Source organism: Sus scrofa, chromosome 12, assembly GCF_000003025.6.
Source record: "Sus scrofa isolate TJ Tabasco breed Duroc chromosome 12, Sscrofa11.1, whole genome shotgun sequence".
In the NCBI taxonomy this organism is placed as follows: Eukaryota; Metazoa; Chordata; class Mammalia; order Artiodactyla; family Suidae; genus Sus; species Sus scrofa.
This window is the reverse complement of record NC_010454.4, coordinates 18409261-18423616: the sequence shown is the minus strand read 5'-3', so window position 1 is coordinate 18423616 and position 14356 is coordinate 18409261. Positions and strand designations below refer to the sequence as shown.

The 14356-nt window shown below is 55.4% G+C and overlaps 1 protein-coding gene across 1 annotated transcript; it reads right to left on the bottom strand.

Annotated features, from left to right (window-relative positions):
- Nucleotides 6859-13426, bottom strand: C1QL1 (complement C1q like 1). The gene is given in 2 exon segments (NM_001078676.1): nucleotides 6859-7038; nucleotides 12830-13426. Coding segments are annotated over 2 exon segments (777 nt in total).

The following is a 14356-nucleotide window of genomic DNA, read 5'->3' as shown; positions in this document are numbered from 1 at the left end:
TAATCCATTCTTCTGTGATGGACATTTAGGTTGTTTCCGTGTCTTGGGTCTCGTGACTAGTGCTGCAGTGAACATAGGGGTGTGTGTATCTTTTTGAATGGAGGTTTTGTCTGGATATGTGCTAGGAGTGGGATTGCTGGGTCATATGCTAGTTCTATATTCAGTTTTCTGAGGAACCTCCATACCGTTTCTGTAGTGGTTGTACCAGTTTACATTCCCACCTACAGTGAAGGAGGGTACCATTTTCTCTACATCCTCTCCAGCATTTGTTATTTGTAGACTTATTAATGATGGCCATTCTGACTGGTGTGAGGTGGTACCTCATTGTAATTTTGATTTGCATTTCTCTAATAATTGGTCATGTTGAGCATTTTTTCGTGTGCCTATTTTTTTTTGCTTTCTTTTGTTTTGCTTTTTAGGGCCCCACTCGCAGCATATGGAGATTCCCAGGCTATGGGTGGAATTGGAGCTGCAGCTGCTGGTCTATGCCACAGCCACAGCAACACCAGATCTGAGCTGTGTCCTTGACCTATACCACAACTCATGGCAACACTGGATCCCTGGCCGACTGAGCCAGGCCAGGGATCGAGCCCTCCTCCCTGTGGATGCTAGTCAGGTTGGTTTCTGATGAACCACGATGGGAACTCCTCGTGTGCCTGTTGGCCATCTGTATGTCTTCTTTGGAGAAATGTCTATTTAGGTCTTCCCATTTTTAAATTGTATTGTTTGTTTTTTTGCTGTTGAGTTGTATGAGTTGTTTGTATATTTTGGAGATTAAGCCCTTGTTGGTTGCATATAACTTCACTGTTGATAAAAAGCTGAGAGTAGGGAGTTCCCGCTGTGGCTCAGTGGTTACCAAACCCAACTAGTATCCATGAGGATGCGGGTTTGATCCCTGATTTTGCTCAGTGGGTTAAGGATCTGGCGTTGCCGTGAGCTGTGGTGTAGGTTGAAGACACGGCTCGGATCCTGCGTTGCTGTTGCTGTTGCTGTGGCTGTGGCTGTGGCTTAGGCCAGAGGCTGCAGCTCCAATTCGACCCCTAGCCTGAGAACCTTCATATGCCGTGGGTGTGGCCCTAAAAGACAAAAAGACAAAAAAAAAAAAAAGACCTGAGAATATATTTGTTCCTCCAGCTCCAATATCCCCCAAGGCCCTCCGCTGCCTGGGTTCTGCTCCCAACACTATCCCTAAAAGGACAGCTTCAGCAACAACTGGGGGAGGGAAGGGGCTAAGGTTTTGGAAGGATGCTTGTTGTAAAACCTTTCCAAACATAAGTAGGAGTTCCCGTTGTGGCTTAGTGGGTTAAAAACCTGATGCTATCTCTCTGAGGATGTGGGTTAGATCCTTGGCCTCAATCAGTGGGTTAAAGGTCCAGTGTTGTCAGAAGCGGCAGTGTAGGTCACAGATGCGGCTTGGATCTGGTGTTGCTGCGGCTGTGGCACAGCCCAGCAGCTGCAGCTCCTATTGGACCCCTAGCCCAGGAACATCCATATGCCGTGGGTGCAGCCATAAAAAGGAAAAAATATATTATTAAAAAATGTAAGCCTCCGCTTAGTCCACCTCCTCAAGAGTTAACCCCTGGTAACAGTTTGGGAAGCCTTCCTACCCCTGTAATAGCACCATGTCCTGGATGTATTTATATGACCTCTGTAGGTATCTTAAAGTTCTGGATAGGTCTGTTTGTTTGTTTTTATGGCTGCATCCGAGGCATGTGGAAGTTCCAAGGCCAGGCGTTGAATCCAAGTCACAGCTGTGACCTGCACCACAGCCGAGACAACACCAAATCCTTAAACCCACTGTCCCAGGCTAGGGTTCGAACCCAAACCTATGCAGTGACCCGAGCCCCTGAAGTCATAGTCTTAATCCACTGCCCCACAGCAGGAACTCCTGGGTGTTTTCTTATGGGTCTCTGCATCCTCCACACTGAGCTAGGGCCTGGCCCAGAGGAAGTGTTCCTTAATGCTAAAAGGAGCAGAGCAAGTAGAGACCAAACAGATGGACTGGCCAGGGCTTGGGGGGTATCCCTGTGCTCTCACCCCAAATTAGAGGCCACAGAGCAGAAGGGTGGGGAATCCACACTAGAGACTGGAGGACCCAGGACACTCCATTCTCAATACTCAGCTCCACATCCTGGCTCCCTCACATCAATCCCTCCCCAAGTGCCCCTCATTTCCTTTGGGGTTCCCTGGGTGGGAGAACACCCAGGTGTCTTTATCTCCAATGAGCATCATCACCATCCCAGGCATCAAAGTGCAGCCAAAAGAATATTAAATCACAGGGCTTGGGAGACTTGCAGTCACACGTTGCTTTGTAACTTACAAGAGTTTCTCACCCGTTGCCTCACAGCAGCCCTTCAAGTAGGTATTTTTCTTAGGCCCATTTTATAGATGGAGAAACTGAGGATCAGAGAGGTGAAATGTCTTTTCCTGAAACACTGAGCATGGTGAGGGCTCGAGCCCAGTTCTTCTGTCTCCAGTTGCTGCTCGTCTGCTGGATCCCGCTGTCTCAGGTTCTAGCTTTGCTCTGAACCAGCCTGAGCAACCTGAGGTTCCTCTCTGGGTCTCTGTTTTTCCAGCAGTGTAATGAGAATTGCACATTCTGTGGTTTTGATATTCTATTTTGGCAGATCGGGCGAATGGGTAGCATGGTGGGGAGGGAGCGGGGGGACCCTCTGGTCCCTTTTCCCTCCAGCACCCAGCTGCCACCTCTCAGTAACCCTTCCACCCCCTCCCAGTGCCAAACATGTGTAGACTTTTCACTTCCACTTTATTATCACTTCATTTGTAGGATTTTAAGGTTTGTTACCTGGACACGTGTGAGGAGCTCACACCTCCAGGTCTGCTTTTCAAATATACCTTCATCACTTGTGGAAATAACCTTATTAAGAGCATCTAACCTGCTACAGCTTCTGGGGGCACCCAGAGAAGTAAATGCAGAAGGAACCAGGGCAGGGGAAACAGCACAGCTAGCTGAAGCAGTGCAGCCTCTGGGATTTTTCTTCCAGGTCTTGGGCATCCAGGAGCTGTTGTCAGGGTCAGCAGAATGCAGCCGAGGCCTGGAGTAGCCTTGAGCAATTGGTCCTTGCCTCCTGCCTGCTCCTCTGGTGCTCAGGGATCCTTGGGGAAACAGCTCCCATGCCTCCGCGGCTCCCCTGTCTCCTGATCACTTGTCCCGGATTGATTCTCTGGGCAGCTCCCCCTCCGAGCAGTAAATGAAATATCGGTTACCAGGAGTGAGGCGGAGGCAATTAACCCCTAGACCTCACCATGGCAGATGTGTTTGTAGCAGGCTGAGGCGGAGAGCTGAGCGCACCTGCCTGGCCTTCCTGCAAAGTCATCCAATTAGGGTACCCCCCCAGCGGTGGGCTCCTGGTGTCCCCTCGGCTCCCCACGACCCCAGAAACCAGGGCAGCACAAGCTCCGAAGGCCGGCAGCTGTCTGGGCACAGGATGGCCTGCCGTTCCTCATGCGGTGAGCTCCAGGGGCACGGCCATCCTCACGGCCCCCTTGGCAGAGACATTATTCCTTAATTAATCACACATCTTTCTAAAGGGGAGGCTGCTTGGGAGGCTTCTTCCTTCCTTCCTCCAGAGCAGGACTGCCATTCTGCCGGCCCAGCCCACCCGGTGGAATGTGCCCGTGTCAGAAACACCTCTGACTGAGCAGGAGGACGGGAGACACAGGCCCTGCTTTCAGGGAGCCCTCAGATGGATGAAGGCAGATGGAGACAGAGTTGGTCCCAGGATCTGGTCTCAGAAAGCCCTAGTTTAATTAAAACAAAAATAATGCACAATGTCTACGCTCAGAGCCACGGACAGGACACCACAGTCTTTGCATCCAGGAAAATGCTCCCTCCCACCTCCAGTCTCCAGAGATGCACACCTTGTCCTCAACTCACTCAAGCCACTATCTTTGGAGTTCCCATTGTGGCTCAGTGGTAACAAACCTGACTAGTATCCATGAGGATGTGGGTTCAATCCCTGGCCTTGCTCAGTGGGTTAAGGATCTGGCGCTGCCGTGAGCTGTGGTGTAGATCGCAGACTCGGCTTGGATCCCAAGTCGCTGTGGCTGTGGTGTAGGCTGGCAGCTACAGCTCCCATTTGACCCCTAGACTAGGACCATGAGCTGTGGGTGTGGCCCTAAAAAGACAAAAAAAAAAAAAAAAAAAAAAAAAAAAAAAAGACACCATCTTTGAGGACCCCCAGTCTGATGGAGGAAACTCATCTTGTCTTCAGGAAGTTTCCCATTCTGAAGGTGGAGACACATCCTTGCCCTCAGGTGTCCCAAATCTGAGAAGAAAGAATAGGCTTTGCTCTTGGGATGCTCCTGTCTGATGCGGGACACCCTTCCCCAGCAGGTTCCTCGGCAGCTGAGATGCTGCCTGAGTGACAACCAGCTGGCAGCCAGCACTGCCGGACACCCCTGGCGCCCTGTGAAGGAAGAACAAGCCCAGTTGTGTCACGAACTTGCTGCATGACCATGGACAAGTCATGGATTTTCTTCAGACTTTGATTTCCTCATTTGCAAAATGGAGATTTTTAGGCCCAGCTCTCAAAATGACATGAGGGTCGGCCAGTCACCAGGAAGAAAAGAAAGAAAGCCAGCCAGCCAGGCACTCCCTCCAGGAGTGATTAACAGGCTTTTCATTGTAGCAGAGGTCCTCGATCGTCCCTGGGGTCTCTGGGGTGGGCTGGGGAGCCCCCCAGGTGAGGTGTGGTGGCTGGGGCATTTGGGGCCACCGTAGCCATTACAGGTTCACAGAGGACTGTGAGGGGCACTGGGGGGTGTGAGAGGGGGTGCCGGCTAATCTAATCACTCTTCCCAAGGAAACTCGTTCCAGCCAGACCTGCCAGGGGTTTACTGGGTTTGTGGGGACCCGCGGATTTCAATCTCCAGACCCCACAGGGAAGGAACAAGTATTAAGCTAATTTTATTAAATGGCCGCAGCTGGCAGTAGGGGGAAGTGGGGAAGGGAAGAGAGGATAAAGAAAGTCATTCACGTCTGCCAGCCATGACAAGGGTCCATACACACGGGGCCTGACTGGAGGGGGAGGCCACCCCTCCTTCCTGTCTCTCCAGCTGAGCCAGTGGGGGGGAGGGGAGGCCAGATGGGACCCTTTCCTCAATGTAGAGCCTTGGGATTCTCCAAGAGGCTCACCCCATGGCTGCTGCCCAGGGCAGATGCTTGTAAATCCATCAAGACTCTGCAGGGCAGCTCTGGGGTGGAAGGACTGGGTGTGATGCGGAGGGAGACTGAGCTGCCCCAAAGCCAGGCTTCCTTAGTTCTGCTTTGAAGATCCCAAATCTTTGTGAAATCTGGCATGCGGGCTAAGAGCATGGTCTTTGGTTCAAATATTAGCATGTGCCGCTTCCTAACTCTGTGACCATGGCAAATTATTTATCTTCTCGGAGCCTCAGTTTCCTCATCTGAAATAGATACGATGACAGCATCCATGTTCAAGGGCCTGGGAGCATTTCTCGCCAATCCACCCCACTCTGTACACAGATCCATGGGATAATATTTATGACGTTCTTAACATGGGGTCTGGCACAGGATGGATGCACTCTACATATTAGCTATTATGATTTAGGCATGCCCTAAGTGTGCCACCGTCCTGGCCCCAGTTACAAGAGGTGAGGGCGGCAATGACAAGGTGAGGAGACTTTGTGTGTTGTCTTCAAGGAGCAAGGGCTTCTGGAATTCGAGGGCAATCATAGTACTTAGTGACTGTGTCATATGTAAAAAGCTATTTAACCTCTTTGGAAAAATAAAATCTCCTCATTCAACCTCCCAGGGCTCTTGAAAGACCTGAGCGAAGAGATGACGTACCTGAAAGTCCTTGGTCAACTTTAAAGTGATGTATACATAATAAAAGCTATGTTTATTGAGCTCATACATTATACCTCTTTAATCATCAGTCAAGTGACTAGGTCTCCTCCCCTACGTATTATGGTAAGAAAGCTGAATGCCAAGGCTGAAGTGTTTGAGCACAGGTCAACCAGCATTTAATGCAAAGCTTGTTCCTTTCACTGTTGTCACCAACCCAGCACTGAGTCAGAAAAGAGTGACTTGCCCAGGGTCACACATGGTAGCACTGGGACCAGAACCTGGGTCTCCCGGTTTGAACCTTGCCGTGCCTTTGGAATGCTGATGCCACTTTCAAGGTTACAAAGATGGAGCTCTTCCACCCTGGAAGATGGTGATGCAACTGGGCTGCCTCCTGTTCCTGCTGCCCAGGCCCACTCAGGCCCCTTGGCCCCCCGGCCTCCTGGAGCAGCTCTGACTCTGGCACCTGGCTTCCCCCAGATCCACGAGAAGCTTCCATCCCCAGGCTGGAGATGGGGGGCACAGTTCACCGCCCCCTCCTGCAGCTCCTCTCCAGGGCACAGTGAGAAAACCAGCGGGGTGGAAGTGTTTTATTATAGCTTTGGTCAGACGGGGCTCAGCCGGCCAGGGCCGCAGGGTTGCTGGGAAGCTCTCCAGCTCCCAACCCACCCCTCCTCCAGGTAGCGCCACCCCAGAGCGGGTGGGCGGCGCAGCCAAGCGCGGGGAGCGACCGCCGAGACCTCAGCCCCAGCCGGGGCGGGCTGGCGGGTAGCGTGGGCCATAAACAATCCTATTGTACAAATATACAGCGCGGGACGGGGCGGTGGCGGTCAACACCGCCTCCCGAGGAAGCGGGACGGGGCGCGCCGGGCCCGGCTCTGCGGCGAGCCGGCGGGAGGGCTCGCTGCGGCCCGGGCGGTGGCGACGACAGGCCGGGGGCGTCATAGCCGGGAGGGTCGGCGGCCGCGGCAGGCAGCGAGGGGGTGGGCGGGGGAGGGGAGCACCCCCCCGGGGGGGCAATCACGAGATGCTCAATCGGAGTAGATGATGAAGCCGGAGAAGGTGCTGTATTTGTTGCTGTTGCCGCCGTGCGCTTTGCCTCCGTCGAGCTTGATGAAGACCTCGTCGCCCGCGTCCAGGTGCAGGATCACGCTGTTGCTGGCGTAGTCGTAGTTCTGGTCTGCGTCCTGGGCAATGGCGCTGGCCCGCACCTGCGGGGGTTTGGGGTAGGCGGAGTTAGGGGTGCGCGGGAGGGGAGGGGAAAAGGAGCGAGAGGGACTGTCAGAGGTAAGGCAGCCGCAAGGGGAGGACCTGGAGGCGGGAAAGCCCCTCTTCCAGCCTCATCGGGGGTCTCAGCCTGCTTTTCTCCTGCCATTGCCCCCCCACCCCCACCCCCCTTTCCAATCAGAACTGTGTCTTTTGGGAGGAGGTTAGAGAGAAGCCTTGGATTTCTAAGGCAGGTGTAATCTGGGTCCGAATTGGCAGTCAAGGTGTAATCTGCCTCCTTAACTCTAGGCCTCACTGTCTGGCCTGCTGGGGACCTCAACAACGCCTGCAGGTCTGCAGACCGCCCCAGCCTGGAACTCTCCGCTTGCAGAGAGGAATTCTCTGGACCCCCAAGGGTGCAGAGCCATCCCCTCTCTCATCCGTCCTTCCTCTCTGTTTTAGAGTAATAATCATGATGCTTTATTTCACCCACATCTGCCTCTCCTTATGTCAGTGGATGGATATGAGGAGGTGCAAGCCAGGGCCAATGCCAGGCTGCCAGTAAGTAACCACACTAGTACCAGGACCTTCTCTGTGGACTCCTTGTCTGAAGTCCATTCTGCAGTCTTTTTACCAGAGCAGTGAGGTGGATGGCCTAGTAATTATTTCCCCTCCCAAGGCTCAGGTTGGGCCCGCAACCTGCTTCCAAGGAGCTATAGCTCTACCTGTGACTATTACCCCACCCAAAGAGGACTTCTGGCTCCTCCTGTGTCTCTCCACAGTGGTGGAAAGGAAGTAGGTGGAAAGAAGGGAACCAAGGAGTTCCTGTCGTGGCTCAACAGTAACGAACCTGACTAATATCCATGGCCTTGGGTTCGATTCCTGGCCTCACTCAGTGGGTTAAGGAGCCAGTGTTGCCATGAGCTGTGGTGTAGGTCGCAGATGCAGCTCAGATACTGCGTTGTTGTGGCTGTGGTGTAGGCTGGCAGCTGTACCTCCGATTCAGCCCCTAGCTTGGGAACTTCCATATGCTGTGGGTGTGGCCCTAAAAGACAAAAAAGAAAAAAGAAAAAGAAAAAGAAAAAGAAAGAAGGGAACCAAGCCTACATCCCTCTGTGATGATCCTTGCTGGTCCTTGTTGTGACGGGGGTGGGATTTGAAGCCTGACACATTATTTTGGGGGGCTTGGATTATTTTTTTGGTCTTTTTTTTTAGGGCCACACCCGCAGCATATGGAAGTTCCCAGCCTATACCACAGCCACCGCAACACCAGATCCTTGACCCACTGAGTGAGGCCAGGGATTGAACCTGCGTCCTCATGGTTGCTAGTCAGATTTGTTTCCAGTGAGCCACGATGGGAACTCCTGGGGACTCAGATTATAATCAGAAGATATTGAGGATGTGGGGTGGTGGATAGATTCCCTCTAGGCATTCCTCTCCAATTGCTGAGGCCAGTGCAATCCTGAGCCGTCTGACCTGGGGCCTCTTCAGTATATTCTGGGTGGAGAATGGGAAAAGGTGAGCCATCTCCAACTTTTGGCTTATGTTGAGGCTGCACTGTGTTGAGGGGGAGGCTGCAGTGAATTGGGTTTTCTCAGCCAGGCTCTTCAACAGCCCCCTCCATCCTGCTCCTTCCCAAAGGCTGACAGTCTGGGCTGGACCTAGCCAAATTAGGGGAGGGGCCCATCATCCCTCCTGGATGGGAGGCAGAACTCTAGGTCAGCGGTGCCAAAGCTGCTCTCTCTGCAGCAATGCTAGAGGACCCAATATATTTGCATGCAGGCCACCATTTAAAGCTCAGATCCCTCCAGCCTCTTCTTTCCTCTCAAGCTCGGCTTCCCCAATGTGGAGGGAACTGTTTGGGGGCACTTAGTTGGGCAAAATCCTGGTCCAGCTAAAGGTGGAGGGAAATCGTATGCGGGAGAGACGCCATCTGTCAAGGAGCTCAGTTTCTCTGTTTAGAAAATGGATGAGAAGCTCTTGCCTCACCACTGCCACCTTTGTAAAAGCCTTTTGATGGCGAAGGGAAAAATTTTCATCTTAATGGGGCTTTGAGCTACTAGGAAAGAGCTGAAAGCAAGCAGCCAACTTCTGTATTGTTCCCTGGGCCCTAATCCTAGTAGTATTTATTATTACACATGCATTTCATTATCTTTGCTAATAAATTACTACTAATAACAATTATTTTTATTACCCAGATTAATTTAGCCTTAACTCATTAAAACAGTGTGCTTCTTAATAGCTAAATCCATTAGAATACCATCATCTGTCATCAGGAATCTCCCGGTGATGTGACAGGCATCAGAACTGTTATGTTTATGTTTATTATTTATTCATCACCATGATTGTTGCTGTGATTATCCTAATTATCCATGGAGGCAGGGAGAATTAATGCTCTTCCATCCTTAGACAGTGGGGGATCCAGGAATGGAACCCAGGGGTCCTAGTTCTCTGCCCAAGACTAGAAACAACTGAGGCATCCAGCTCCTCCTGGGGGCCCAGGGGGAGTTTGGGGATTTGAGATTGTCGCAGAAGTAGGAAAACAAGTCTGGGACTTGTCACGAGGGGGCGCTATAGAATCACCTCCTCGAAGACTGACAACCAGGGAAACTGATGCAGTGAGGGGGCCGGGAGTGATTGGGGGTGGGGGCAGAGAACCTAGGAAACATGCTCTTGCCTCCGGAGCAGTGCTGGGGTCTCAGATGGGCATGAGTGGCCCCCACAGGCAGCCAGCCTGGCCCACAGGGGACATGTGTTTTCCACACAGTTATTGGGTCCCTACTGTGCCAGGCACTGGGCTCTGTGCTGTGAAAGGCTTTAGAGGCCAGAGAGGACAGCTGGGGGTCCCTCTGCTCCCATCAGAGAGGCGGATCTCAAGTTAGGTCTTTATACCATGGTCCCCAATTTACACACCCCATCACCTCTCACGTCACTCAGACTCTGGTGTCCAAGCCCCTGCTCATTTGTAATCCCTTCCCATAGGCCTGTCCTGTCCCCACATGGCCCCCCTCTTCCCCAGCCCAGTTTTTCAATTCCATGTCCTCCCAGACCCATCTGAACTGTGGATCTTGGAGCTGCAGGGAGCTCACCTTGTCAGGGTACCGACCCCCACCTAGAGCCCCTTCCTCAGGCTCCTCAGATCCCCACGTCCTAATGGCCAGGCCTTAGTGCCATCAGGCTGTGCAGTGGTGACTCAAAAATACCCCCAGGGAGAGGTGCTGCTGGGCCTCAGACAAGGACAGAGAGGGGGCTTCAGCGTGAGGCAGGAAGGTGGGGACTCCCCCCTCCTCATCTTGCTCAGGGAAAGGACCAGAGCCCAGCTGCAGCTCCGCCTTTCTAAGGACATTCTGGAAGCCTCTCCACAGGCAGGAAGCCAGGAAGGAAGAGCACAGAGCCCAGGGCTGCTGGGTCTTGAAGGCGTAGGAGGAGCGAGCTCCTCTTTCCTGTTCCCACTCATTGCCCAGCCCCGTCATTGTGTCCTTTGCTCACTTGAATGTCCTTTTCTACCTCTGAGCCAGCCTTTCCCTATGCTCGACCTTTGAATTTTCTCTCTAGCCATGTCTCCTCACCTTGGGGGCCAGGTTCACCATCCTCTCCGATCAGGTTGGTCTGAGCTGGGACAGGCCCCGCTGGATTACTCCCTCCAGCCAACACATCAGGGGACACGAGTGTCGGTGGGCTCCTGGCCCTCCTCCCGCATGTACTGGCTGGGGTGTGTTACTGCGTGGTTACGACCGGCTCCCCTGCACAGACCGTGAGTTCCTGGAGGGCAAGCCGATCAAACCTCTGGAACCAAGCCCCAAACCTGGCTCCTACTAGCGGCTCAAAACTCTATGCAGAATGACTAGTGGGATTAAATAAGTCTTTTTGGACAATGTGGAAGAAGTCACAGAGGATGTGGGGGAGGACCAGGGCCTATCACCCCAATGTTTGTCTTGGATTTTTTTTGTACGGGGAGGAAATGGTCAAAATAACCAGAAAAATGCCAAAACCCCTGGTTAAAGCCACCTCCTTTTTTCTCCCAGCCTGCGGTGCCATCTCCTTGTCAGGCTCTGCCAATGCCCTGCCCCGAAAGAGGGGTAAGAAGAGGCTTTTGAGTCGCTTTCACCTCCCAGTGACTGAAGAAAGTGCCCCTGCCCCAAGCACACACCATCTTTGGGGCCTCCCCTTGCCGCATCTCTGAAGCAGGGCAGGGTCTAGGGCCCACCGGTGGCCTGGGGACCACCTCCCAATCTGGGCAAGCTGGGCCCCCAGCCCCCAGAAACCTCAGCTTGGTGCCAGCCCAAACTTTTCTTGGGGAAAGGAAGAAATCCCATTGATGAAGGTGACATTGCTGCGTGCCTTATTGGTCATTGATAAGGGGAACTTGTGGGGTTGTGTGTAGAGAGAGCCCTCACTGGATCCTGGGGCCTCCCATTTGGTCAAGAACCAAGGACAAAGAGGAGAGACACAGGAAGCCTGATAGACACAAGTGGGAGCGAGAGACACACAAGGAATAAGGGGGTGGGTGGTTTAAACCCAGAGATGAGAAGCCAGAAACCCAGGGAGAGACAGATAGGACTGGGAGACACAGGACAGAAGCGAGCGTAAGAGATGGAGAGAGAGGAGAAAAAGGCAGGGGAGGCAGAAACCAGAGAGCTCGAGCAGGCAGGGGAGAGAGGGAAGAGGGCAGACTTACAAGCACTTGCTGGGCTTTTTGCTGACTCCCATGCCTGTCCTTTCCCCCACCCAAGCCACCAGGCTCTACCACAGGGTAGTGCTGCAGTGGGAGGGGTTCCAACAGGATCTTGGGTCTCTGTGGCAGATTCCTTCCCATCTCCCACTCCCCCCAGCTTTAGTTCTGGTGGGTACAGGCACCATCTTCCACAAGAATGCTCCGGTTGACCGCCCCCAGGGGTCCCAGGTCACCATGGTCTGGGAGCCCTGGGAAGGGATTGGGAGTCAGATTGAAGAGAGCTGGGTAAAACTGTCACCCTGGGGCAGGGTCCAGTTAGGATGGGTCCTGGGGCAACAGCTCCAGGGAGCACACCAGACACTGCCAGTTGTGGGTACCAAAGACATCAAGAGCTTGGTGCCTGCCACTCTGGCCCCTGGGATGGGGGTAGAGGAGGATGCCCAACACCCCAGGAATCAGGAGTTGCAGCTGGGAAGTAAAGAGGAGGGGAGTTTCCACCTCTTTGCTCTGCCTCAGGAGGAAAAACTTTCCCCCCCACAGCCGTCTTCTTGTGCGCTTCTCTCTGACACAGGGGGAAGGGGCCACGCAGCCTCAGGTTTTGAAAAGGGTGTCAGGACGGCCCCAGCAGTCCCTTCCCAAGGGCAAGGAATGCATTGCAGCTAAGGCTTTGTGCGCTCGGTTCCCTTTGCCTTTGTGCGCAAAACATCTTCCTACAGATCGTCTTCTCTGCTTGCGCGCCTAGCGGTGCGCCCAGGCGCCCGCGGGCGCCGAGGCTGCCTTTCCCCAGAGCCATCCTTAAGGTCCCCTCATCGCCAGCTGAATTCCAGCTCTCAGATGCTGCTTGCCAATGGCCAGTCTGCGCGCCTGGGAGCCCTGTGCTCTGATTATTAGCAGGATTTATCTCCCGTATTTCCATGCCGCCGGTGCCCAGCAGCCTTTGCCTCGGAGCTGGCGCCCAGGAGCCGAGGAGTTAGGGGTGCGGGCCAGCCCAGACCATCCCCGCATGTAATGTCTAAGCCGGGCCGCTCCAGGGACTCCACCCGCGCCCGTCGGTACGCATGTGCCCTGGGCTCCCTGGGTGCCCTGCCCCCAGGCCAGCCCCTTGCCCCCGCCGGGCCCACCTGTCCGTTCTTGCAGAGGTCCGCCCACATACTGGTGCCATCGCCGCCGCGCATGAGGACGTGGTAGGTGAAAAAGTAGGTGCCGGGAATGTTGCACGTAAACTTGCCGCTGGTCGCGTCGTAGTTGTTGCCTAGGTTGGTGACCACGTCGTCAAACTTGAGCACCTCGTAACCCTCGTGAGGGTTCTTGAGGCCGGCGTAGAAGGCCACGCGCGGCACCGTGGTGTAGGTGGCCGTGCTGATGGCGCCACTGCCCCCCGCTCCTGGCAGCCCGGGAGGGCCGGTCTTGCCTGGCTCACCCTTCTCCCCGGGTGGCCCCACAGGGCCGGGAGGACCCGGGTCCCCGGGGGGTCCAGGGGGGCCCGGCTTGCCTGTGCGGCCCGGCTTCCCCTGGGGGCCCTGCACCAGCGTGGAGGGCGGGGGAGCGCCGCTCTGCTCGCTCAGGGCGTCGCCGCCGTCGGGCCGCGCGCCGGCGCCGGGGCCCCGCGCGGGGTAGGGGTCGCACACCATGCGGCAGGTGCCCAGCATCTCATAGTGGCCATCTGGGCTGCCCGAGCTCACCAGCACGGGGATGAGCACCACCAGCACCAGCAGCATCACCACGCCCGCGGCGGCCGCCAGCAGCGTCTTCCGGCCGGCGCGGAGCCTGGGGAGCGCCGGGCCGCCCGGCCGCGCCGTCGGGGCAATGGTGCCGGCGGGCGGGGGGCGCGGGCGGGGCGCCCGCGCTCAAGGGCGGTCCGGCGGGGCTGCGGGCATGGGGCCGGGCCCGGGGCGCCGCGCTGCGCTGGATGCGCTGCCGAGCCCAGCCGCCAGCTCCTGCCTCGCGCCTCCCTCCCGCTGCGCGGCCGAACTGAGCGCGGCGGCCACCGCCTCCTGCCTGCTTCCTCCCGCCTCCCAGCGCTGGTGCCACCGCCCCCTCCGCGCGGTGCAGCCCCACCCGCTCTGCGCTGCTTAGCGCCCGAGAGGGGTGGGGCTGAGGGTAGGGCCGGCGCCTAATTGGGTGACGGTCGTTATGGCTCCGCCCACTCAGAGGGGGCGGGGCCAATGGGCGGAGCCACAGAGAAGAAGGCTGGATCCGCGAGAGGAACGGAGAGACAGAGGGAGCTAGAGACAGCCTTGAAAATGGGGAGGGGGCTAGAGTCTGAGACACAGGAGAGGTTCTCATACGGAAGGGGAGAGTAGGGACCAAAGAGCGAGTGGAAAAGAGGGCCATAGGGAGAGCTAGAGAGCGACCAGGGGAATTGGAAGAGGAGAGGCCTCGAGGGTCCGTTACGCGGAAAACCCGGAAGGCCAGAGGGAGGCACGAGGGGGCCACGGAACGCAGGGGGCGAAGGCGGGGATGACCACCCTGGTCTGCAGGGGACAAAGCGATTGTAGGGAGGACGGAGAGGACCGAGAAGGAAGGACAAGGAAAAGGGTTATGAATGGAGAGAAATGAGGTAGACAAGAGCATGGGAAGGAGGCCATTCCGCACTCAGGCCTCGCCGACCATCCTTCCGGGAGCTGGAGGGTGGTTATGCCTATCAG